Source organism: Dromiciops gliroides, chromosome X (genome assembly GCF_019393635.1).
Source record: "Dromiciops gliroides isolate mDroGli1 chromosome X, mDroGli1.pri, whole genome shotgun sequence".
Lineage (NCBI taxonomy): Eukaryota > Metazoa > Chordata > Mammalia > Microbiotheria > Microbiotheriidae > Dromiciops > Dromiciops gliroides.
Window position 1 is genome coordinate 68,398,310 of NC_057867.1, and position 23,609 is coordinate 68,421,918.

Below are 23,609 nucleotides of genomic sequence, written 5' to 3' on the forward strand. Positions count from 1 at the left end.
ACACCTCCCTACCCCCTCCACCCCACCTCTGTACACAGTGACTCTCTGCCACGGACCACCTTAAATTGTGTGACGACAGGTTGCCATGGAGATGGTTTTACGCTACAAGGGGATGAGCTGGGAGGCGGGGAGGGGGACTAAAGGGGTGTGTTGGTGAGAAGCATTTCAGCACTAGGCTGCAGTTGGACAGCAGCAGCGCCAGAGCACCAGTAGCTCCCCATCTCGGCTTCAGGGTGCGCTTCTCTCTCCATCTCTCTCTCCCTGAACCTTTTTCCCTCTCTCCCCGTCTCTTACTTTCTTTTCTCTTCTTTATTTCTGCTCTCTTTCCACTCCCTATTTCTCTTTTTCTCCTTCCCTTTCCCTCGTCGGTCTAACTCAACACCAACAGAGAGGGACTGGGGGAATTTTATTCTATTCTTGCTCACCTCTCTTTTCTTTCCTCTTTATCCCACATTGCTGCTGAATGACATTCCAGTCAGCGGAATTGGACCGCGAAGGGTCGTGGCATCTCCCCTCTCAAGCTCCTGTTCGGAGGCTCTGAGGAAGTGGTGAGGAGAGAAGGTGTGTGGAAAAGAAGAATCAGACTCCTTAGTCTTCTTTGGACGCTTTGGGTGAGTGTCTACTTTCTTCCCTCTTAGCAGTAGTGTTTTTGTGTGTGCACTGTGGATTTAGCGTACTGGATTGTGTGTTCAGTAGTTTCTCCAAGGGGTAAGCTTCTCTTGTCTTCTTAACAGGGATGGTCTGAGGTGCTAGTTTGCCGAAAGCCCGTGGTCTTTTCGAGTTTTTCAGGATTTCTTTCTTACATTGCCATACGGAAGATTTATCAAGCTTATGTATGCGCCTTATCATTTGCTGTTATAGGGATGTGGAATCTTGTTTCCTGTTAAGAGTGGTTGGGATGATGTTTAGTTTTTGGCAGGTAGCCTCAGTTGTGAGACACTTTTTGTGCCTTAAGAGTGGGTGGCCACAGCACTGCTGCTGACCAGGGCGTTTGACAGGGAGCGCAATCTTGTCCTTTCTGTCACTAGAAACGCTTCTAGGAGGAGGTAAATGTGCCTGCAACAGGACAGCAGCTGAAAAACGGAGCTCATTGCCCCCTATGGCTCATACTTTCTTCCTCTTTCTGACCTTATGGGGGATTTGCAAAGCGGTGGTGTCTTAAAGGATGCAATATTTTTATATTTTATTTCATTTAGGGATATTAGGGAGAAAAAATGTTAAAATTTCTCTGCTGACTTTAGGGGTGAGGAGGGTGTGAGCACAGCCAGGGGAGGGCAGCCTCTTCTCTGTTTCTTTGCACCCCATATGCGTTTGAATATCCTACAGTTGCCATTTGGAATGGATTTATTCTCTTAACTATCTTTTAGATTTTTCCACAGTTAGGATGCTCATTCGAATAATGATTATGACAAATCATTCATCTAGGTCACTATCTAAAGACCTTATTGAAGCTTTGCCCTGAGTCTCGAAATTTCACAAATAAACATATCCCATCCTTCCATAGTATTCAAGTCGAAGGGTCATGGAATTTGATAAATTCTCAGCCTGCAAGAATTCCTAATTGCTTACATTTAGAAAGATGGCTAAAATATAATATTTGGAAACCTACAGGTTATAAAGGGAAAGGAATGACAGAGCAGGTTTAAATATTTGAGTAGAAAGTATATTGTGCTTGGAGTTTTTAGTAGAAGCTTCTGTTTACATATCTAGGATTACTTTCATCATCTTTTGGTCTATGATAAAGGCTTGATCATAAGAGCAACATGTAGTTTTTCATTTAAAGATTTTGATGTTAACTTCATTTTTAATGATCAAAATTGGGTTGGTTTTCAAGGAAACAAAAATAAATATATTTCACTTCAGTTCCACGGTTCTCAAGGGGTAAATATTTGAGTGATTTATTTATGTTGATAATGAACCCATTTATTGTTCTGTCATTAGGACAAAAATCAAATGATCTATTCAGGTATTGTTGTATGAACCTTATTGTAATTGAAAGGACTTTGGGAATTGACCTAAAATGGAACTGTTTAAGCAACAATAGTGATGTGACTTAATCCTAAGAACCAAATTTGAAAATGACTAATGTTTGAAAGTGAATAGATATTGCGAACTCCCTTTTGAATCTTTAAATTGTATATCCTTATTTTAACAGCACAATTGAACTATAGCATAAATGACAGAATATTCCGTAATGTAAGTGCTGTTCTATGACTCAAGCGCAGTGGTCAGTTAATGTAAAAATTGCATCAAGAGGATATTAAAAGCTTCATTTAAGTATGCAAATAGCATCTTAGCATGAATACTATGACTGCGCCATTCTTTTCCTTTATTCTGTTGTGTATGACTCTTCAAATAATGCATAGCTACATTTTAATTATAAATTAAGCACTGCAGATTATTTCAATTTTTTTTATTTAAAAGTACTTTAAGTCAAGGAGGATTATAAGCCAGAACATTGTGATTAAGCACAATGTGATTTTTAATGAAAAATTTTAAAAGACTGGAAATATACTTAGACTTCCTTTGAACTTTTCCTTAAAAATGGCAACTAGCCTAGTCAAGCACTAGTTTGTCAGATTTTAACTTGATATATGCCTTTCTGATTAAATCCTTCAGATATGAGGGGTTAACAAGAAAATCCATATAAAAGAGGAACAACTTGATGCTATATTGTAACAAATGTCTTCTATTCAGGATAATTTTTCAAGCAATTTATAAAATAGGAATAGGTATAAGATTTATAGGAACTGGTAGATACAATGTGAATCTTTAAGAAGATCTTCATGGGAAGTCTCTGTCAGCACTCATTTTTTAAAAGAGAATAGTTTCTTTATAGTGTTTTACATTTACATAGATTAACTGAAAACAAACCTCTTTTTCCCTTCCTGTGACCAAAATTCACTCTATCAATGAAAGTTTAGCTCTTTGAATCCAACTGAGACTTTTAAAAATTGGTCCTGTAGGATTTTGGTTTCTATTTAATATTATACATATATTTTAAAGTTCATGTATAGCTTTTGGACATTATTATAACTTAACCACAAGGAAAACACCTGTCTCTGGTTAAGGCTAACACAATATTTCACATTAAAAAAGAATCCTATTTAAGAGTACAGTGAACTAAGATGAAATCTGTTTCTATTTTTCCCTGACTTTTAAATATATGTCTTTAAAATATTTAAAGAACTCTTCATTGAGACAGGAGGCATATTTTCCGATAGAATGGTTATTCAGACCATTAATTTAATGCCACACATATATGATAGATATGTAGAAAAATGTGTGTGTCTAATTATTGCAGACCCAAGGTAGTAGTGATCTATCTACAAGAGGTTATTGACTTGTAGAATTACCTCGAAACACATGATTATTCCTTAGTATAGGGTAAGTTAAAGGAGAACAGAATATTCATTTTAATCCCATTTATGTGTTTAATCAGAAACACTGAAAAGAAATGTCTCCTTTTGATTTGCCTTCTCTGTAGTAGGGTAAATGAAGCTCTGTAGCTTTCTTGGTAGGAAAAAAAAATCACTTCCAGTCTTGCGCTCACTGTTTCTACCATCTTTGATATCCATCTTTGTGACATAAATTAGCCAAAAAAAAAATGTACAGGATTGCAAAGAAAGTGTGCAGTATCAGGGCTCAGGTTGTGTGTACTGTTATAATAATGAATTGTTAAAAAGCTTTTTGTCTTCCTTATTATTCTTAGCTGATAGTGTGGGAAAATACTCTATCTTTTCTGCCTGCTGCCACTAGGTGGTTGTAAAAAAGGATATTATTTTTTCTATATAGCCCAGCCACCTATGTGACATAACAACCCTTTTCCTTAGAGAGAAAAAAACAAAATGGTATACATTCTTCCAATAAAATATTACAGAGCATACAAAATGGTGGCCTGATTTGGAGTTTAGGTGATAGAGAAGGGAAGACGGTGGTCAAGCTTTTCCTCTGTTTCAGTTTATCTTTGAACCTACAGGGCTTGACTTATTGATGACCAGATATCCTAATAAATGCCTTAGTGACTCTATTTGAGTGAGTCAAAGATAAGGAGGCTTCATATCACTGAATTAATGCATCTCTATAATCATTATTTGTGGGAGAGTAAAAACAAGTATAGCAGACCTCTGGCCGATGTTTCACACCCTTGGTTCATTGTCAGGGCTTTTGTCTCCCAGTGAATATATCACATTCATGTCAGCAAAAGTGCTTTATTTTTATATTGACTCCAATATGGATGAATTAAAGTATTCTCTATAAATGTGTATGTAATTATATGTTTAGTTATGTATATACTCATGTGTGTATTCTGATATATATGTATGTGTGTGTGTATACACATACACTAATACTCCTGCCTAATACATTTCAGCCGAATTGGTCATACATAGAAATGAATTACTGTTCATTAAGTACTTTAAATCTAGGCATGTAGAGTCTTGTCCTCTGTCAAATTGGGACAACGCTTGGTCATAAGCAGGTAGCCTTAGTTGAGACGCTTTTCTTGTAATAAGAGAGGGTTGCCATGACACTTCTCCCTCTTTCTTTCCCTCCGACAGGGAGGGATGGCACACACACAATGTATGTCTACATGTATGTATATTTAAACACACGCATATGTGTATGTATGTATATTGTACATATGTATATAACATCTTGAAAGTCCCTGATGAACAGGGATTCACTTTTATGTATGATCAATTATGTCTAAATTTCTCAGGCAAGGGAACTAATCACACGTAATCTGTTCTAAGATTATATGGTAAATTTAAGAAAGGTTTAATTTTCAAACTTAGGAAAATTTCAAACTTGAGGTTAAAATAGTAACATCTAAATGAACTTGTAGTGCTATATGCTTATATATTTACATTTTACATCTATATAAAATTTTAAAATTACAGACCGGGATTTTCCTACCACCCCAGCTGGAGTCTGGGCTATTATCAAGTCAGGTTGTACTTGGAGAATGAAGATTCATTTCAAAATCACCTAAGTAAATATAACAAAGGCATATCTAATATGCATATTGGCTGGAGGGTAGGTAAAGGTAAGAGGAAGAGGAGAAAAACATTTAAGTATGAGTGTTTGAGAAAACCTACTATATGAAAATCCAGATTTGTAAAATAATTGTCATAAGTACTCCTGGTGACTTAAGGGATTGCTTATGATGTTCTAGGGACATAATTTTAGGACCTTCTGCAAATTGAAGATAGAACAGAAATGAAGATAATCTCTGAAATTAAACTTTTACTCATTGAAAAAATGTGATTTGATTGACAAAAATAAATTATATATATTTTTAAAGGAAATGCCTATTCTGTGAGGTGAAATGCATCTGCAATGACAAACAAAATATATGTGAAATAGATGTTATTATCCATGATTTGGAATATCCTCATTAATATCCCCCTTTGTTAGCATAAGTAATAATAAGTATTTATTATTTGTGATCTATTGTGGAGGTAGAATTAACAAGACTTGGCAAATGATCAGAATGGGGGGAGTAAGAGAAAGAATGATGATGACTTCGAGGTGAAAAATGTGTTCTAGAATTTTGCAAAGTATAGCATTCAATTTCAGTAAATATTTTATTCAGCACCTACTATGTGCAAAAGCACTATGCTGGTCAATGGGGATAGAAAGAGAAGAAACTAAAGAACCCCTGCCCTCAAAGATTGTGTCTATGTGAGTGGAGAGAAAAGGGGCCAGATTTTGTAGAAGTATAGTTAGCATGATCTGGCAGCTCATTATAGATGAGGGAATGAGAGAAGGGCAAAAATCAGGGATGACTCCAGAGTTTCTAACTTAGGATGCAGAGAAGGTGATGATTCTCACAACAGGAAGAGGGAAGTTAAGGTTAGGATTTAGAGGGGACGATAAGCCGTTCTGTTTTAGACATGTTGAGGTGCCAACAAACCATTTAGTAGGAAATAGAAAACAAGCAGGTGATGGTGTGGGAATGAAGTCCTAGAAATAGATGGGAGCTAGATATGTAGATCTGGAAGTCATCTGCACAGAGATGATACTTGAACTCATGAAAGCAGATGAAGTTACTGGGGTGAACATTTAGAGTGGAGAAACATTTTAATAAAAAGAAAATGGTATACTATCTAAAATATGAACTAGTAAATTTAAAAAACCTTCCTGTGATCCAGCCATTGCCTCAAACTATTATATTATATTTTTCCTCCACTTCACTGTCAAACTCCTAGAAAGAATCACCTGAACCAGCTTTTTAGCTTAATTAAATAATGTCAGTAGATTCACAGATTCCAAGCATCCAATTCACTCTTCTAATCCTACCCACAATATTCCTGCTATTACCTATAATTCCTAAACTAAGTAAATGGACCAAGTATGCACCTATAGCCAAATAAATTACTCCTTCCATCGTGGGAGCAAAGTGGCTCATAAAGTTAAAAAAGGAACAGAAAAGAATAAGGAAAAGAATGCTCATTAATCTTCCTTGATGTCTGCTACCAGGTGTCTTTTTTATGTTGGTCCTGGAGTCATAGATGTGAGCCCTATTTCTTTCCTGTGACTGGGGACAAATGGGAAAGAGAGAGAGACACAACCTCAACATTAATTTTATAAAATTCTATTTTCTTTTTGCAATTTTCTTTATGCCAAAAGAAGTAATTTTATAAGATCACTTTTGAGAAATGGCAGGGCTATAGCATTTTTGTGAAGCCATAAATACTCTGGCCAGGAAGACTGACCAGAATACTCAGTTGCCTTCATTATTTCCTTCAGAGCAATCATATGTTTCCATACTAGATTATTGCTAAGATTGCTGCCTGATCTGGGGCATCTTATGGTATATTATGTTAATCAGATTACCCTAAGATATAATTCCTCAAAAAGAATTATATTGTTCCTTTTCTCCCCCATAGGTTCCCTTGGTAGATTCTTGTTTTTAATCAGTGACAAGATGATGGTTCCTATTTTTACCAAGGGATCTAGCGAGTCATCATATTAATTGTGTCATTTGGCAGGAGTCCTTCCATTATAAATCTAAGTGTTTTCACATTTTCTCTTAAGATGTAGTACAAGGATTAATAAAGACATAGAAAATAACAGTCCATCCCAGTGGCCATGGGTGACTAGAAAGTTTTCTTATATAGATATATGTCAAGGTTGAGGGCTGAGAAAGAATATTGTAATCACACCATGATTGTATTTTCTTCCATCATTATTCCATTCCTAAGGTAGATATGACACACAGTCCTTTGATTGCCAGCATAGACTATATAAAAAACAAACCGAAACAATCCCTGCATAACCTCACATGAAAACATAGCAAATTGACTTGATTTGTCAAGCTTTCTCAAGTAAATTGCAGCAATTGATTACTCTAAATCCTGGCCTTTTTCACATCATCACTGTTTACTGCAGTCATATGGACCATGGCCAGTGGTAAAGAAGGAAAAGGAAAAGGATGACTGACAGAGGTAAGTGACCGACAGAAAGCAGACTCAGAGTGATATGTATACATACATACATACATACATACATACATACATACATACATACATATTTTATTATTATGCTTCTGTCTAAATTATTAACTTTCTGGGGATAATTGTTCATGTTATACGGATGATGGGATCATTGAAGTAAGGGCTTTTGCTCCGATTAGGACTTACAGCCTATGAAAATTTCATTGCATTTCCACAAATATTCATACCCACAGCTAGCTCAGCAAACACACTCTGATGGGCCAGGAGCACTAAATGAAAGCAAAACACTATGGGGAATAGAAAACTAAACACATGGTGGTTCTTTCTGTACTGTGAACATTTACCAAAACTTGGTCTTTGTCTGTGCTCTGGATAGCAAATTTAGATTAAATTTCTCAACAAAGCTGGTGAGTACTATTGTATTTTCTTATCTCTAACCTCCCCTCCCCACGTAGAATATTTGTTCCTTATGGGCAAGGCTTGTTACAAGTCAGGCAATAAATATTTCTAAGGTAGCTGCACAATTGAGAGGCTAGTGAAAGAAACCTGAACTTGAATTAAGCTACCACAGATAATTGAAAAAGTAACTATATATTTGGATAATTAAGAATTGACTATAATTATGACTGCTTTCAATACTGTATTTTTTGTTAAAAGATTTAAGACCAGCCTTAGGGTAAAATTAGATCCCAGTCAGTTTTCCCCCTACTTAAGGCACTAATTTTTTTCAGAATCTCAGTTTGTCGCAAAAACTTCAAAGGCCATCCAATCTAACCTTCACTTAAACAAGAATCTAATCTGTAACATACCCAACAAATGGTCGTCCAGTCTTTTCTTGATGACCTCCCATGCCTCATAAATTAGTCCATTCCCTTCTTGTATAACTCTCATTTTTAGGATTTTTTACTTTATGTTAAGTCTAAATTTACATTTTTACAATTTTCATCTATTGGTCTTCCTTCTCAGGGGCCAAGCAGAACAAGTTAAACAAGTTCTCCACATGACAGCCCTTCAAATACTTGAAGAAAGAAATGACTTCCATGAGTCTTTTAATTTTCAAACTATATATCCTCAGTTCTCACTTGAGGCTTTTTACCTTGCTGGTCGCTGTCCTTTGGACAGTCTCCAGCTTCTGAAAATGTGGTACCCAGAACGAAACACAATAAAAATACTCTAGACATGATCTGACTAGGGAAGCGTATAGTGGGATCTTCTGAACTCGTGACCCCATGCTTCTTAACACAGCCTAAGGTAACATTAATCATTTTGCTTGCCATATCACATTGCCGACTCATATTGAGCTTGCAAGTGTATTGGAGGCAAATTATAAGTTAGATGAGCAAATGTTAAATCATCCATGAGTTCTGATTGTGTGTGTGTGAGTGATTGACATATAAGAGGATGCTTCTGTAAAGGAGAGCTCAAGCACAAAGGCTACATATTCATATTAAATAGCATGTATACACACACAGAATCAGTCAATAAACACTTATTGATAGCCTACTATGTGAAAGGCATTGTGCTAAGCACTGGACACATATTACATTCTTGAATTTTTGGAGGGGCCTCACTATGTAAGCCCCACCCTGACACTAGAGCTATGTCTGTGTACAAGATTCAAGGCCAATGCAGCAGTGAAAGGGGTCTACACATAGACAGTGAATGATACCAGACAGAGGCTAGGCCATCCTCCCTTTTCACCACCCTCCCCAAACAAAAAGATGCGTATAGACCTTCAAGGTGAAGATTTAGAAGCAGAGGGGGCAGAGGTAACACCTTGTTTCCTCAGCAATTAAAACACCAGAGAGTCAAAAGTGGAGACTGGATAATGAGAAAGCAGATATAATACTCCACCAGTACGGTCCCCTAAAATGTAAAAATCACTAGGAGTAGGCTATTATATGTGCTCCTTTTCCCCTGTAGACCCTTCTATTTTTTGTTGATACTAGGCAATACAAGTCCAGAACAGATAGACCCCCTGGAAAAATTAAAAAACAAAACCCAAAATATGTAAGTAGGGGCCAAAGACAGCCACATCTCCCCGTAGTGAAAGAAAAACTGGCTTTGGAGGATATGTCTTTGAAGTGTTTCTGATTAGCGTAAAGCAAGGACACAAAAATGTGCGCTGTTGTTATTTCCATCACGAGGGGGGAACACAGTGTTTTAGTGAGGTGCAGATTTTTCAGGTGCGAATGACTAATCTTCCAACTCAACTTTACAAGTGCCAAGTAAAGTGCCTGCTGATTGCAATGCACCAGTACTGTTGTAAAGCCAATGACGTAAATTATTTTTAGTTATGTGTTGCTTTGTAGCCATTATCATACCCCCTCCTCTCCCACTTCTCCTTTGAACTTATATTAATTTAAATACACACAATTTAACAGTTCAGTTTTTCTAATAGTTTCATGTTTATTCCCTTTATCTACTTGATTGTAAGCCACTTGAGGGGAGAGATAATTAATTATGTCTTATACTTTTAATCTGCCACAGCAACCAGCATAAAGCTTAGCACAAATAGGTGCTCAAAATACTGACTGGTTAATTTTGATGGATGTGCAGATGGATAAAAGGGTAGATTTGTATTGAGGGTCATAAAATAGATTAGATAAGTATAATAAGGCCCTCTTTTTGAAGATTTTTTAATTCAAGACAAATAATTTAGATTTGATGTAGTAGTGTTTAATAAATGAATAATCCATTTACATGTGGTAGTTTCAACCAAAGCATATGAAAGGCAGTTTGTATTTCAAGCAGGGTACTAATGTTTAATTTATACCAGTGCATATCACCTGGCCACAATATGTGTTTTCTGCAGTCCCTTTATTTAACTCTTTTATTTATGTTGTGTACCACATAAATCTAAAAACCACATCTTTAAAATGGGAAGTTTTCTGTCTATATTTTGGAGCTTTCTTAGTTTACAAATGGTTCTTAAGTTAGCACTTTGTAGAAACAAGTCAGAACTTTAAAGCTTTATTGGGACTGAGATTGCGAGGTTGCCAACTTTGTTCATTTTATAATACTGAGAGTAGGGGGATGATTGGGGGTAGAAAGGTCTCTCTAAGCCTTTTTGTCCTGTCCTGGTGGATAAAAGCACATACTTCCAAAAGTAGAACCCCATTTTATAGATAAAGAAACTGAGACACAGGTAAGTGACTTGCAAGAAGTGCCACAGCTAATTAGCGAAAGTGATTAAAACTCAAATCTTATTCCCATTCTCAAGCTATGGCAGGTTGCTTCTCTCTAAACTATGTGATAAAGCATGATGCCATTATGTATTTGAGATGCTTGAAGTTTTCTTTTCTTTAGCACCTCATCAAAACTGAAATCTGTGAGCTTGTATTTCACAATACATGAGGGGGTGAATCTAAGAAGGCAGTATGATGGTGGGAGGAGTTGTCCCATTTGGGAATTGTCTGAGTCAGAAAATCTCAACCTCTGCAGTAATTTATTGGAAATATTTTCAGATTTGGTAGCTAAAATGTGGTTTCTTCTCTTTAAATTTCATTCGTGATAATTATGATGGGTTAGTGAATAGAGCCTCGTGAAGACTATGTGGAGGTGTCTTAAGAACTAAAAACTAAACTTGCACTGACTTCCATTTTTCACAAATAAAAAGATTTGGGATCATGGAAGAATTGTAATGCCTCTTTCATGCTACCTCTCAGGGTAAAAAATAAAAGGCACTATAAAAGATTTTTTAAATTAACATTAAATCAATTTATTTGCCACAATGAAATTCTTATTATTGAAATTATACGAACCTCTTTATATAATATCACTGAGTAGTTTTCTTAATGGTGACAAGAAGAAACAGGCATAGGGGAAGTATCAACTGCTATCCCAGAAAGCAAATTTGGTAGGTGTGATGTGAAATCTCAGAATAGTTGTAGTTTGAGATGGCCAAGAGGCAGTTGGAGCTGCATGACTTGAGCTCAGAGAAAGACTAGGGCTGGATATATATTTGAGCATCGTCTGCAAAGAGATGATCATTGAATTCATAGGAGCTTGTGAGATCATCAGGGAGACAGAACAGAGCAAAAAACAAAAGCTTAAGTCAGAGCTTTGGGTCGGGGGAACACTCACTGTTAGAGGAAATAAGATATATGAACAGTTAGCACAGGAGCTTGAGTAGAAATGGTTAGGAATAGGAGTACCAGGAGAGAAAAAAGCCTAAAGAGGGAAGAGTATCCAGGAAAAGGGGGTGATTGACAATGTTTTCTTGCCACAGAGGTCAATGAACATACAGATTCAAAAGAGGCCATTGGATTTTGCAGTTAAAAGAGCACTGGTAACTTTGGAGAGGGAGGTTTCAATTGAATGATGAGGTCAGAAACCAGATTGCAGAGATTAGAAGAGACTGAGTGGAGAAGGAGTGAGCCACCAATTGATTGTAGATGGCTTTGTCAAAGAGTTTAAGACATGAAAGTGGGGAGAGAGACAGCATGATAACTACTGGGGGTGAGAGCATCAAGTTAGGGTTTTTTAAGGACTGAAAAGACATGGGCATGTTTGTAAGCAGGAGGGAAGGATCCTTCAGATAGGGAGATTGAAGATGAGAGAGAGTGAGGATGACGGTAGGGCAGTTTTCTGGAGAAGTCAGGATTCTAGATTAGAAAAGTCATCAGGCTCTTCTCTACTTCTGCTTTCTTCGTGGCCAAAAGTTCTCTCAGGATACCCTCTTCCTTCAAATACATTTGCGACCTAATATAAATATACTTGGAGAGAAAGGATACTTAAGGTGGAAACAAATCATTTGGGGCTCTTTAAAACTTGTGATGGTAGGGAAAGAACAATAAATGAATTTGCATCATCAGTTTTTCCTTCCCTAGCTCCCAATTTTATAACACAATGTGAATTGTTATTGAAAAGATAGTTGTTGTTATTGGAGCATTGCTTATGAAAGAAGAGAAGGAAATTATCGAACTGAAATAGTATTTAGTACCAGTATTATGTATTTAAGTGTATGTTCTGAACAAGAAAGATTAAAAACTTCATTTCTTAAAATCTATACATTTTGCTTTTAAAACCCCATAATGCTGTCATTATTGTTCTGTAATTTATGAAAGTTAATTTACCTTTTGGGTTTATAAACTTGGTTTCTACTGATTTTTAAATGAAAGTTTCCAAGAAATAACAAAATTGATCTATGAGTCAGCATGGAGGTTTTTTAAAAAGTGAGCAATGTTTATGACCTTTGAGAAAAAGATTAATAGAATTTAGCTACAAACTGCCAAAGCAATTTCATCCTTTTTCTGCTCACATGGTTCAGAAAATATATGCATTTCAGTTTTCAGCATGACATTTTATTGAAAAAAATTCATGTGCATATTAAGACAAAATTATAGTTTAAGAAATGTATAGGTCTTATTCAACAGTCTAGCAAATACAGGGGCCATGGATAACCAAAACATGCAAATTATCTCTACAATTCTGGCTTTACACTTTCTGCCATTAACCCAGGAAATTATATTCTAGAAGGCTATCTTTTGGGAGTCTTTTGCTATTTAATCAATTAAAATGCTTTTTTTACATATCAGAACCCTTTCATTTGATATCACAAACCAATTCATTTATCCTCACAAAGAAGGGCAAAAAGCCTTTGCTTTCATTCTAATGGGGGAGACAACATACAAATAAGTACATATAACACACACATGTATATTCAGAAAAAGAAAGAGAGGAGAGAGGGGGAGAGGGAGGGGAGAGACGGAGACAGAGAGAATGAGAGGTTTCTTATTCTAAACATATCTTTAGATACTTTAGAGAATGGATCTCTACACCTGTGTCCAATTCTGACATTATACTGCCTTTAGTAAATTCCATATTCGTAAAATGCTTGGAATCTTTAAAAAATATTGTCCTAGTTTCAGATCTTATATTTGTTCAGAAATAGAATCAAAGATTTAGAGCTCAAAGGGATCTTATAGACTCTATATTCCACCACTACCCTCATTTTAAAGAAACTGAGGCCCAGAAAGATGTGGTGATTTGCTTAAGTCACACAGGTAATATAAGCAGCAGAGCCAGGACTCAAATTTATGTTCTCTGACTTCAAATACAGCAAAGGACAGTAAAGTCTTGAACATGTCCAGATCTTCTATCATCCTGAATAGCTCAAATAACCATTTTCATGAGCCTCATTTAAATTCTATATCATTTGGGTCTATAGTCAGAAAAATAGTGAACCAGGGCCCAGGGTTAAAAGTGCCCCATCCCCAGGTTATGTCTTTAAGATAGAAGGAAGCTTTTGGTCACCAGTGGCAAACTGGTGGTCAGAATTTTCAGGCTCATTGCTTAACTGTACATTTTATTTACTTTTGTAGACTTATTTGGCATAGGCTGTTTAATAGAGTCTTTGAAGATTCATGTAATCACTGTAATTGTACCTAATTACCTAATTGTATAATTATATTTAATTGCATCCATGGTGTTCATACACATAACACAAATTTAATTACTTACCCCCCTCTGTGAAATTCCGTGAGATCATCTTGCACATCTGCAGTGAGAATTTTGAAAGCTTAGGTAGCTGGTGTTTGTGTTTCCTTTTTTCTCTTGTTTTGATAACTTTGAAAGTCTGAAAATTTTTGCCCTTAGTTTTTATTTTCCATAAATTAGGGGTCATACATTTTCTAGCTATCTTACAGATATTGGAAAGATAAGATTAGCTTTTGTGAAACTCATTTGAGTTCTTTATAGTAAGGCTATTATATACATTCTATACATTATTTCATTTCAAGTTATTAAAACTACCTACAAATAATAAAAGTAAAATTATTTGTCATTGACAATGAACATTATTGGTCAATCCTTTGTACATTGTTTTAATGATGTACCTTTTCCCTTCGTGTATCATACTACACAAATAACACTTCAAACACCAGGACATTATCAATAAGTATAAATCATTTGTTCAGGCAACAAAAACTTATTGAATGCATACTGTGTGCAGTACAATAATGGTATGGTATCACACCTCCAATAAGTTCTGAGTTCTTAGAATCCGCCATCTGGCAGGTTCTAACATGCTAGAAAGGTTTCAAATTCAGAGTCTGTGATAGCATTGTACCAATGACCGGCTTAAATTCAGATAGGCTTATTTCTGGGGCTGCCATCAAGTGATGAATTTTTAGTAATAGCCAGAGAAGTTCAGTGACTTTCCCAAAGTCTCACAACTAATACAAGGCAGAGGCAGAACTAGGAACCAGAACTATTGACTCCTGATCATTGTGTACCCTAATTCTGCCTTCTTGAATAATGCTGAACAATTTTATCTACTCCTGACAGCATAAGAAAATCTATCAAGCATTTAAAAGCAATTGCCATATCCATTCCCTAGCTACCTCTTCCTCCCCACCAAATATTCTCTTCTCTAGACTCAATGTTTTCAACTTCTTTAGCTATTTTTCATATATAATAGGTTTTTAAATCTCTCACTATCCTGGTTCACTCTCTTCTGGGCCCCCTCCAATTGGTTGATGGCCCTTAAAATGTATTATCTAGAACTAAACATAACCGCCCAACCACAGCAGGAATGTGTTCAAGTTTAAAATCAAACATTAATATTTAAACATTTATTCAATATTTTAAATCCTTGTTGTTAATTTACTGCCTCTACTTAAAACTTGTCTTCTGTAAGGGGAGACTTTTTTTTTCTTCTAGTTTTTTATGTATATGTCAAACCATACTTAAGAATCTAACCTGTTTTTTCAACATTTTTCTTTAACCCTACAGACGCAACAATGTCTGAAAACTTAGACAGAAGATTCTGCAATCTCACCTGGGATCAAGTTAAAATACTAGATCAAGTGTTAAGTGAAGTGGTACCGATTCATGGAAGAGGAAATTTCCCAACACTGGATGTGAAAACCAAGGATATCATCCTCGTGGTACAAGATGAACTCCAGAAGAGAGAAATTATCATCAAAGATATTCGTCTGAATGGTTCAACAGCTAGCCACATCCTTGCAAAGCAGAATGGAACCAGCTATAAGGATCTCGACATCATTTTTGGTATTGGGTATCTAGGTGAGCAAGAATTTCATATTGTTAAGGAGGCTGTTCTGAATTGTCTGCAAGACTTCTTCCCAAAAGGTGTCAATAAAGAGAAGATCACGGCACAGACCATGAAAGATGCTTATGTCCAGAAGATGGTGAAAGTTTCCACTGAACACGACCGCTGGAGTCTCATTTCTCTGTCAAACAACACTGGGAAGAACATGGAATTCAAGTTCGTGAATTCGCTTAGACGTCAGTTTGAATTCAGTGTCGATTCCTTCCAGATAATCCTAACCAACCTTCTGGAGGTCTACAGGGATGTCAATTCTGTGTTGAGCGAAGAATCCTACCCTGTTATTGTGGCAGAGAGCATGTATGGAGACTTCGAGCAAGCAATGGATCATCTGCGACACAAGCTAATTTCCACCAGAAACCCTGAAGAAATTAGAGGTGGAGGCCTTCTCAAGTACAGCAACCTACTGGTCCGTGATTTCAAGCCCGCAAGTGAGACGGAAATCAAAACCTTGGAGCGTTACATGTGTTCCAGATTCTTCATTGATTTTCCTGATGTGAATGAGCAACAAAAGAAGATTGAGTCCTACCTACGTAACCATTTCGTTGGTGAAGAGAACAGCAAATATGACTACCTGATGACCTTGCGTGGTGTTGTCAACGAAAGCACCGTTTGCCTCATGGGGCACGAAAGAAGACAGACCCTGAATATGATCACCATTCTGGCTCTAAAAGTGCTTGGAGAACAAAACATCATACCCAACACAGCCAATGTGACCTGCTATTACCAGCCTGCTCCGTATGTCGCTGATAGAAATTTCAGCAGTTACTACGTGGCTCATGGACACCCATTCATCTATCAGTCATACCCACTGCACATCCATGTGCAGGGTGGTTTGGTTTAAGTAAAACCAAAGCAGAAAACCAGCAGAAATAAAGACCTTCTGAAAGCAAGTTTTCAAATCTCATTGATTTTAGAATCTTTTTTTTTTCAGATTACCAGTTATTTCCTATTAGTCACACTTTATACCATCTACCATCCATAAAGGCAGGACATGAAAAAAAAACCCAAACCAAATTACGAAACAAAAAACTAACTGTGACTTTGCCATTTACAGTGACTTTTGAGTGTTCCTAAGAAATGCATTAGAGGTGTTTTCATCTTTAACAGAAACGAAGAAAAGACTAGTCTCCAAATACAGATGCTCAGTGATGCCAAGTGCCACAAAGTTTTATAATCAAACACAACCAGAACCATTTTATCCCTTAAAACATTTCAGTTACCACGTCAAGAAAATATCCAAGCATTTGACAAAGTAGAAATGCCTAATTTCAGAGGTCCCAGATTCAGAAGATATTAAGATGATGGATTCAGCAAGCATGGATCTTCTTTAAGCAAATATAGGGTCAAAAGCAAAAATCTTACCTTACTTAGTTCAAAAATACTTTTGCAAAAACAGGCTGTTAATCATCATCTCACAAATGAGACTTTTGTTTATTATATAATTGATCAAATTCTGAGAAGATGAAACAACATCTGTACAATAGATATCAAGATTACCTCTGCAGGTCATTTTGGTTTCCCCACTAAATGATAAATGATCAATTCCACATGCAGAAGCGTTCTGTAAATAATTGTCCAACAGAAACATAAGCCAAGTGGCAAACAGGGAAAAAACGAGGCAGGTTTGTGGCATTTTGAAATCTTTTCATAGTGGCATTTACAATTTCATTATAAATTTGTCCTCCATTTTAATAAGTCTGTGTATATAGGATAGGAGCAGATGATCTCACGAACAGGAAATGAAGCATTTGGGGTTTCTTTTGTTTTTACCAAAGATCAGTTTCCAACATGCCACTCAATACCTCCCTATGTCAGTTTTCCCCTGAACGCTGTAATTTATTCTGCAAGTGGACCTGCTCAATGCCAAATTCTCTAATATTTACTTAGCAGATCAAATATGTTGTTTGCAAATCTACCTATGAGATCAAATGTTTTGTGTTTTTCCCCTTTTCACATATGTATTCACCTGGGAATAATATTCTAGGAGATGATGCGGAGAAGGTGAAAGTAACCTCTAGGGTTAACGGATGTAACACTGCTAGAAGGCTTCCAGCATTTTTTCTCGGGTCTGATTTGCATTCTGAGTTCTCCATTTTACATTGTGTTACAAAGTGAAGTTTAGTCCCCTACCATAGGATGCTTCTTTCAAGAATCTTATATTCATTTTAAATTAAGTATTTATTTCAACCAGGTTTTGTTTTCTTTATAGTAGTACCAGACACAAAAGTACAAAAATGTGGTATTTTGAACTAAACAATATTTCTGAGACCTGACATTTTTCACACCACTGCACAACTTTCTGTGTGTATGTGTGTGTGTGTGTGTGTGTGTGTGTATATATATATATATATATATATATATATATATATATATATATATATATATACATATACACATATATGTAACAGAGCATTAGGGTTCTCAGTATCGATTTCAATGTTATATGGCCTCATTTCTTGCTTTTCTAGTATTTGGGACAAAGTAGGAAAGTGATCTACAAAGGGAAAAGATTGCACTAATAGTCCACCTGTGAGTGGTAGATAAAGAACAAGTGTAATTTTCTCATCGAAAGATAGTTAGTCAGATTTCACCCTTAGCATATTCTTAGTTGAAATTATTGATGACTGCCTGTGTATAAATAACAAAGGGCCATTTGCTTTATTATATCCTTATGAAACATGAAACCATCTGACAAGAACACATATGAAAATCATCTGTGGCAAGATCTAAAGAAGAATTATAACAGTAATGGTGAGTCAGTATAAATGATATTATCTGCAAGTAGCATTTTACTACCTAGAACCCTAACTATCTGAAAGCATTTGGGTATACCTGGCTGTCAAGGAATCCATCTGCTTCTTAAATGGTTCAACTGGTGATGTTAATTCCTTAAAGCCTACAAAGGAGAATCCTCAAGGGGTTCTGCTGAGGTTGTTATCACCAGGACCCCAATTATTCCTGGTAAACTTACCTTTCTATGAGACTTTGATGGCTGCAAAGCCACACACTTATCCCTTTGATATACTTTTTCATTGGAGGACAGAATTTACTGGCACATACATTACATATTTTCTGTCAAGTGGGAATCCTCACCTGAGACTATGAAGCTATTACTAGAGAGAAAACCAGTTCTTTAAAGGGAGATAATAAATAGCCTTATTTTTCAGGCTTTCCCTGCCCAATCATCTCCCCAAAACGTTTTATGCTGAATTACAATCCCCACTGCATAAGCAACTCATACAGATTAAGCTAGTGCTTTGGGAAGCCATATTATTTCAGATCATTGAGAAATTAGTTGGGATGTTTCTCACTCAGACAACTTAACAGTGACCTTCGGACCTCCTGAGGGAATAGAGAACATGCAAGACTCTGGCTCAATATTGTACATAGCTCATTTCATTTTAGGGGTGGGAGTTGTTACCCTTGCATATTCCCCAACCCTTGACCACCTTTGCATGCATTCTGAGCTGAGGCTTACAGCATCAGATTGATTTCCCAGAAAGCCCATCTGAAAGAACATCTTGGTCCAGTACTAGAATTTCACCTGGTGAAACAACTTTAATAAGCCAAAAATGTAGGGTTCTTGCCACCATAATGTTCTATATTTTATGGATATCAAACTTATTGTCAATTGGCAAAATTTGGGGGGATGATTTAAAATGACTTGTATATAGAAACATTTCCTTAGCTAATGTGTCCAATGTCCATCTTAAAGAAAATTGGGATAGTAAGATTAAGCTTTTTGGTTAGGAAGTATCCCGAGTTCATTTTAAAACAAGAGCTAGAGCAATTGGGCTTTCAGCATAGTGTTTCATGAATCTACTAAATGTTAGAAACAAAGAAAAACCCATTTGGTTTTGTATGTATTTTTGAGAGAGCATCAAGTAATGTAGGTAAACTATCATGAATGTTTTTCTTCATTCCCAAAAGGATTAAATAATCCCTATGACCCTTTTAGAGCCAAGACTTCAAGGCACTGATTTATATTAGAAAAATAAGACAATAGTTATAGTTAGCATCTGCCAGGTCACGTGTAGAAGGCATTTTGGGGAAGAATGTGGCCAGGAGGGAGAATTTCTTTACAAAAATTGTACTTGTGGGACTCAAGTTTAAATTGATACCACCGAGTACTGGCATTAAGGCAAGTGGTTTCCAAATGAATTATTCCACTGCACTTATTTCTATACAGATCAGTGGTGACATTTGGACCATGTCCTTCAAGGGTCAATAATTTGCACTGACATTATAGACGACCCTGGATGCTCATACTTGCACAAGTGAATTATTGACTTAGGATATACACAGCCATGGAAGTATCAGAGCATGTCTCCATGAGAATGATGACTGTGATGAGTGTGATAAGTGCCATTGCACCACTATCATATTCAGTAGAAACATGTCATTTTCAGCGCAGTCCTTTACAGAAGAATTGTTCATATTCTGGACCACTAGTAAGAGAATAAAATTTAACTTTTCAAACAATTGGACAAAATAAGTATAAACAAGAAATGTCTGTATGGACTTGGTTTAAATCTCTAAGGAAATACTAATGAGAAATTTGGGGCTAAATCAAGAAATCTAGTCACTTGTGCCAATTAACTCCTAAATGTATTTTAAAAGATAAGTGTATTTTAATTTTCCTTTGTAATTATTTAAAAAGTGGCCCATGTCTCTATATGAAATTGAAAAGTATTAGTCAGCATTTAAAAGGGGACATATTGGGAAAAGAGTTTTTAAAATTACTTTTGTTAAATTGGGTAAGTGACTTTTTGGAAAAAGTACATTAAATGGTTTCTGTGTAAATTATTTTCCAAATAAGTTTCAGAAGTTCTGTAGGGTGACACTGACACACAGGATAGATAAAAAGCCTTAAAAAAAGCAATAATCATTCATGGAACAAGCCCTACCTAAGTATCCACTATTTTCTCTAAATTTGGTTTACAGTGGAGTTATTTTAGCTTGATGACAGCAAAAAGCCTTTTTAAATAGGAGATTGTGAAAAATAATAACAGCTTTTTGAAGGTTAAAATTCAATCCTTTTAAAAGTACCTAAGTCCATCTTTACCCAGTATAAAAAGCATGATCATCTCTTGGATAAATAAAACAGGTACCAAAATAGAAGGTGAGCTAGCAAGAAGTTATTTGATTTTTAAAATGTGGTGGAAGCATACGTTTAGTATATCACAAACTAGAAATTTACATGAAAGTCAATGAATATTTACTGAGTTGATGAGAATACCTCTAAAGAGGTTTCCAAATCTTTAGGATAATCTTTATATTTCCCAGATGTTGATACTTATTTGCCCCAAGAGCAGCCATTCATAATTCTGGCTTGTCATAACATGGAACTCTTACCTTTCCCAATATCTGCTAATATTTATGATACCACTCTCAGAGTGGAGAAATTCAACTTATTCCCACTCAGAATCTTATGAAAATTAAAAGTAATCTATATAAAGCTTAATGCCTAGCCTAAGAACCATCATTGCTTGTTTAGGGTCGAGCAGGATTTTGATTACATGAAGAGTATAATTCAATGAAAGAGGCTTTCACACAGTTATAGTGGATGGGAGAATCCTCTTTAAGAGACCAGATTGTTCAGGATTTCCCTTATCAAAAGTGGTAGAGTAACCTTAAAAATTCAGACACTATAATTCTAAAGATGAACATGCATTTTTCAATCGGAACAAAGCAGTAATTCCGTGCATTTTAAAGAAGGAAAATATTTTAATTTGATTACTCTCTTAAATAGATGCCAGACTTTAAATTGATGCAGAATTGCACTTTGAGGGGGGAGGGGTTGAAATAAATAGTTAATGGGCTGACATCTTAAGCAAATCTCAGAAAAAAATATTTTTTTAAATAATCAAAACATTTTAAAAACCAGATTTTAGTTTACAATCAAATTTGTAATAAATTATAAGTCAAAATTCACAAAATATTTTTGAAATAATCTTTCCCATAGAATGAACTATTTTTAAAACTAATATGCCTTTTCAAACTCTAACAGTATTCCATTTGTTAGCTAATTTTGGTTCAATATATTGCGAAAGGAGAGCCTCCAGTTTGCCTATTCTGTCATTGCCTAAATTTGCTATAGCTGAGCCTGCTCAGACCGGGTAGGAGGTATTCTGGTGATGGCCACATGTTTAGGTTTGACTTTCATGTAGCTAATGCAGCTTGGTATGCCAGTTGACAGATGACTAATGTTAGAGCTAAAGGTGACACAGAGAGCTCAGAATTGGTAAAGCCATTTTGCTGCTGCTCCTTGAAAAAATAAAATCCAAACACATCTGATCAAATATACTTGCCTTGTGCCCATGATGGGATGCTAAATTGAATTGAAAGAAAGCTTGAATTGGCTCTGGACAGCCTAGCCTATTTGTAGGGGGGCATCCCAGTACCTGGAAGTTCCAGCTTTATCCAGATAAGACAAACTGACTGAACCCAATCAGAACATTTGTTTCTGATTTAGTACAGTTTCCCTGTGCAGACACAACCTTAATTTTTTTTCTAATGGAGACACCATATTATTTCTATTTCATGCCAATCGCCAAAAGGCTAAACATTAAAGAAGTACAACTACATACAATATCCTATCAAAAGAGAACAAAAATTAAACAGGTGAGACATCTTTTGTAGTATGCAGAAGGGACCCAAACTTAGTCCCTGTAGCTGAAACAGTCCATCCACATATCATATGGCAATCAAGATGGATCATGAAGATACTAGAAGTGACCAGTCCTGCTCCTCATGGTCTGCTTATTCAGTCATCCTATTGTTAGAAACAATCAGATTCCTGTTGCTCTTGTATATATATATATGGCATGAAGTCACTTGCCGCCGCTCAAGTTAGTGGCGTTACCTTTAAATGCTTATTTGAAAAGTGTGTAGTTATAAAGTTCTTTCTTTTAAAAAAAGTCTCTTGGACATTGAAGGGCCTAGCAAAGTGAAGAAGTGAGGCAATTTTCTGGGTAATTAAAAAAAAAAACACTGCTGAGGAAAGAGTAGAGGGCAGCGGTATCAGAGAAAGGAATCACTTACTTGGATGTTTGGTCTTCATGGCCCAGCCCCAGTACACTGAGTAATTGATCAGACCTTCATAATGATTAGATATGAGAAAAACTTCAATGGCGTTATTCCAATGGGATATAGACCAATTCATCTGATGCAGAATAAATTAACTTGAAACTGTTCTAATATAGAATTTGTTTCAGACAAGAAGGGTTGGAAATCAGAAAGAAAAAGTAAGGCAGGCGTGATGAATCCATAAAACAGTTACCTTACAGATTTATTTTGAGCCTTACTTCATTCAAAATCAGTTGTTTAGCCTTAAAGAAAATTTAGGAAACGGGGGTTATAATTACTTTGTGAGGAATAGTTTATAGGAGATAGAAAGTGACAGAAACATCCATTACCCAGGGACCTCAAGTGAGCTTGCTGATGGCCTATGATTTTCTATATTGTCACATCAAGAAGGCCTATGTTTTCACATGACACACAACAGTTGATAAGAGCAGTGCATTCATATAGCTTTATAAAGGCTTTTCAGTGTCTTTATCTCATAATTCATGTTGCTATCGTTTGAATTTTTACTACAATCATTTTAATGTGTTTTCAAGTATTTGCCATGCTTCTCTAAAGGAAAGTTTTGTGGATAGCATAGATGGAGCACCTGTGAGGTGACTATGACATGTTTAGGATAAGTTGGCTAAGATATACAGTTCTTTTTGGTTTAATGTTTACTATAATCTAAATTTAAATGGTTCTCTTTACTATTTTCTGATTATTGCTAGTATGTGTCTAAGTAAGAATTGCATGTTCTGTTTTGGAAAGTAGTATATTATTGTTGACAGAAGTTGCAATGCTATATAAAAAGTGTAAGTTTTTGTGGTTAAAATAAAAACACCACAATTTAAAGAAACTGATTCTACCATTGTAAGCATATTCTTATCTAATAGCACTTTCCCCTTGTTTGGTTAGATGTGTTCTATGCCTTTCTGTGAATTGTGTTGAATAAGCATCGTGGAGACTCTGTTATTAGATTAAAATGAGTTCTGAAATAAAATCAC

The 23,609-nt window shown here is 35.9% G+C and overlaps 1 protein-coding gene across 1 annotated transcript; it reads left to right on the plus strand.

Annotated features, from left to right (window-relative positions):
• The first annotated feature begins 181 nt into the window (after positions 1-181).
• TENT5D (terminal nucleotidyltransferase 5D) lies at positions 182-23,609 on the plus strand. The gene is made up of 3 exons (XM_043974931.1): positions 182-233; positions 476-611; positions 15,198-23,609. The coding sequence occupies exon 3, from the start codon at positions 15,206-15,208 to the stop codon at positions 16,376-16,378; it is 1,173 nt and encodes a 390-aa protein (XP_043830866.1). The 5' UTR covers positions 182-233; positions 476-611; positions 15,198-15,205; the 3' UTR covers positions 16,379-23,609.

What these genes read in the sequence shown, in the direction of transcription:
- TENT5D (XM_043974931.1), top strand. Translation starts at nt 15,206, where the DNA reads ATGTCTGAAAACTTAGACAGAAGATTCTGCAATCTCACCTGGGATCAA.